Genomic DNA, 3,774 nt, shown 5'->3' with positions numbered 1-3,774 from the left:
AAAAAATCAAAATGTCGTGCATATGAATCGAACAGACTATCGCTTGGTTGAAAAGGAGAGGCGCTTTTGCCAGTTGAGCTATACACATTTTATGGAAAAATTCGAATAGTTTCATATATATTTGATTATTAAATATATAACTTAATTAAAACTCGGGCCCTATTTTTTTCGGGGCCCTGTGCGGCTGCAGCTCTTGCCCTCACTTAAAACCGGGCCTGCTTCTCTTTATTATTATAACATAAATATTAAAAATAAAAGGTAAAAGATACTTCAAAAAATGAAAAACAATCACTTCAATTTGGACATGACCAACAATCAAACTAGGCTAAATGAGTGAACTCGGCAATTTAAAACTCGTTGTATCGTAGAAAAAAGAAAAACAAAATGTACCATTTTTGGAATTTTTATTTAATAATTTGTTGCAAATTTGAGTTTATTATTTGAATTTTGAAAGATGGTGGTAAGATATATAATTTTTGAAAGATGGTTGTTAATGGAGGCGTCTGTTAAGCAGAAGCTAACAAAAGCGGGGACAAAATCTGAAAACGACGGAGAAAATGGATGGAACCCACCCACACCGCACCGCACCCACTCGTAACCTAAACAATCAAAATTCTTACACTTGAAGCCCTAATTATCAACTTCAGTTCACTTGATCGGAAGGAAGCAATAACATCTCAATCATCCATGGCTGATGATGCCGCAAGCACCAGCACCATTACTAGTAGAATCAACACCTCCATAACCGATATATCACATGACCATCTCTTCTCCATCCTTCTGCTTCTACCTCTGGAATCCATCCTGTCGTTTGCCATGACCTGTAAGAAAACTACTCGCCTAACTCAATCCCATACTCTCTGGAAATCCATCTGCACCAGGGATTGGGGTCACTCCACCGTCGATGCCCTCGTCAATTCTTCTTCATCTCCTCTTTCTATCGACTGGAAGAGACTCTATCAGCGTCTCCGTAACCTTGATCGGGTCGCCTGCTATACGCTCACAGATTCGGAGACTTCCCCTGGTCCTAGAGCTTCTCATTCTCTCAATTTTTTCTCCGGATGTCTCGTTCTCTTCGGTGGCGGATCCGAAGGAGGTCAGTTACTCTTCTTTCTCCCTGCTTTCCCAATTATCTGATGATCATCTGTTTTTAGATGGATCTTAGTGAAGATAAGGATCGTAATGTCGGTAAGAACAACGTAGCAAAATCTATCTTCTAAAGCTATAAATTTGACCCAAGTTTTCTATATTGAGTGAACAGTGTTTTTTGGAGATCAGAGTAGCCCAAAATTAAATTTGGCTTTTAGATATGAACAGGAACATATTGAAACAAATCTCTAGACATAAGAAAGATGTCTAATGGTGAAAAGCTCATTCTATCAGTATCAATGGCAGATTTGGATTCACATAACTAGTCAATGGCAGTCGTTGAACACAAGTTCCATTCCTTCTTCTTAATTCTAGGCAATCGTTCTCTACTTCCAGATCATACTCCAAGATCGATAGTTGTATGCTAGTAGGTATCAAGATCAGGGTATCATTTCACTTCCTCTTCAAATGGATCATAACCCTTGTCCAATATTTCAATTATTCTCCTTTCCTTACAATCTCCCAGACTTCCACACCTCTAAACATGCTTTATCTTCAAACATCTTTATAATGATTTAATAAGAATCTCTTATACTCTGTATTGTTAAGCTCAATGAGAATGAATTACTCTTTCCATGTATATTCTCTGTTCCCATCTTTTAAAAGCTAGTAATCACAATTCACACATTAAAAAATTCTTCCTTTTGTTGTTGTAGGACGCCATCTTGATGACACATGGGTAGCCTACATAGGAAACAGCTTTAGAAGAAAGATGAACTGGCAAAGAGTAAGATCAGAAGGCCCAAGTGGTCGATTTGGTCATTCATGTGTTGTTATAGGCAATTGTCTTGTCCTCTTTGGAGGCATCAACGATAGTGGAATCCGTCAAAACGATACATGGATGGCTCAAGTAGAAACCAGCACCGGTGCATTATCATGGAGACTACTCGATGTTGGCCCAATCACACCTCCAACAAGAGGAGCCCACGCCTGTTGTCTGATCGATAACAGAAGAATGCTCATCCATGGAGGAATCGGGTTATCTGGAATGAGATTAGGCGACACATGGGTGTTAGATTTATCTGAGAATCTCTGTTTTGGGACATGGCATGAAACAGTGAGTCACCACGACCCTGTTCCCTCACCTCGTTCAGGACACACATTGACATACATTGGAGGAAGTAGGAGTGTGTTATTTGGAGGTAGAGGGATTGGTTATGAAGTGCTTAATGATGTATGGTATTTTGATTCGTCTGAAGGCCATCTAAAATGGGTACCAATAGTCTTTGAGCTCAGAAGCATCCCTAATGGGCTTTCACTTCCTAGGGTTGGACACTCGGCTACATTGATTTTAGGAGGGAGGATTCTTATCTATGGAGGCGAAGATTCTTACAGACACAGGAAGAATGACTTTTGGTTGTTGGACATAAGTCAGGGGTGTATATGGAAGAACCTAAAATCCGAAGGGTATAAACCGAAAAATAGGTCATTTCATCGAGCTTGTGCAGATGAATCTGGGCGTTATTTGTATGTTTTTGGTGGAATGGTGGATGGGATTCTCCAGCCTGCTGAACCTTCTGGACTTAGGTTTGATGGTGAACTTTTTGTGGTAGAACTTGTATTGTAGAATGTAAATATTATTGTATAAGTTGAAGAAGAGTTTGTAAATTGTAAGTAAGTTGTAACGTGTACAACTTGAATTAAATTTGAAGGAAGCGTAGGGCATGCACACCACTAGAGCCAAAAATGTTACCATATATATATATATATATATATATATATATATATATATATATATATATATATGCTGATTGCTTATAAGGAAGCAATTACAAGTGGGGGGTGGGGTACCTGTGGCTCTATAGACTATAGGTGGTCCTATGTCTGTTTTACCTTCTACATCCTTCCTATCCACACTCTCTTTTGCCTAGAAAATATCAAGGGACATTTCTGCTTCAAAGTTGTAAACAATTTGTGGTCCTGAAATCAAGGTATGGCCTTTTTTTGTCTCCATCCATATGGGTTACTTGAAGATCTATTCTTGGATGTGTAAAACATGAATGCTATGTAGATTGTAGAGTAACGTTTTGTATTCATTAATCCAAGTATTTGATCGTATCTATGTTTGGAATCCATGTTTATGTTTATTGTGTCATCAAGCTTTTTGTGTTTATTTGTTAATACACATCAACTTGGTTCTATGATTATGAAGGTGCATGGATGTTATGGCATCCATGTTTGATTAGTTTTAACATAAACATGAAAATAAGGTCGATTATCACTTTTGTTTGTTATCGATCATGTATGGATTAATAGTTGGGACCACAAACAATCATATAATTCTAACATTCTGCTTCATACATCTAAGCATCTCTTGACTAGAGAAGTCATGTATGTGTCAAATGATTGCGTAAGTCCAACATGGTTATGAATGTGATATAAATAATTTTATGGTAATGGAAAACACATTCACGTGGTTATAAATGATGCAATTTGTCCTTCCTTGCAATAATTATCACCAACTTAAATAGTCATCATAATTACACAATAAACGTAATGACATTACATTATGCTATTTCAGAAGGCCATTAACAAAACATGTTCAAGGAATATTTTGGGAGATAACTTTTCGCCATTGGTGCTTTTGTATGCTACCTTCCACTCTTTCTCGAACAAGCAAATGTT

The 3,774-nt window shown here is 37.6% G+C and overlaps 1 protein-coding gene across 1 annotated transcript; it reads left to right on the top strand.

Moving 5' to 3' along the window:
* Positions 1-526: 526 nt before the first annotated feature.
* Positions 527-3,244, top strand: LOC145042740 (Kelch repeat-containing F-box family protein). The gene is made up of 2 exons (XM_078991209.1): positions 527-1,096; positions 1,806-3,244. Exons 1-2 carry the CDS (start codon positions 688-690, stop codon positions 2,714-2,716), a joined length of 1,320 nt encoding a protein of 439 aa, XP_078847335.1. The 5' UTR covers positions 527-687; the 3' UTR covers positions 2,717-3,244.
* The last annotated feature ends 530 nt before the right edge of the window (positions 3,245-3,774 follow it).

Source organism: Lactuca saligna, chromosome 4 (assembly GCF_052625555.1).
Source record: "Lactuca saligna cultivar CGN05327 chromosome 4, ASM5262555v1, whole genome shotgun sequence".
NCBI lineage: Eukaryota > Viridiplantae > Streptophyta > Magnoliopsida > Asterales > Asteraceae > Lactuca > Lactuca saligna.
Note: the sequence above shows the minus strand (reverse complement) of the source record. Positions and strands in the feature narration are given on the sequence as shown.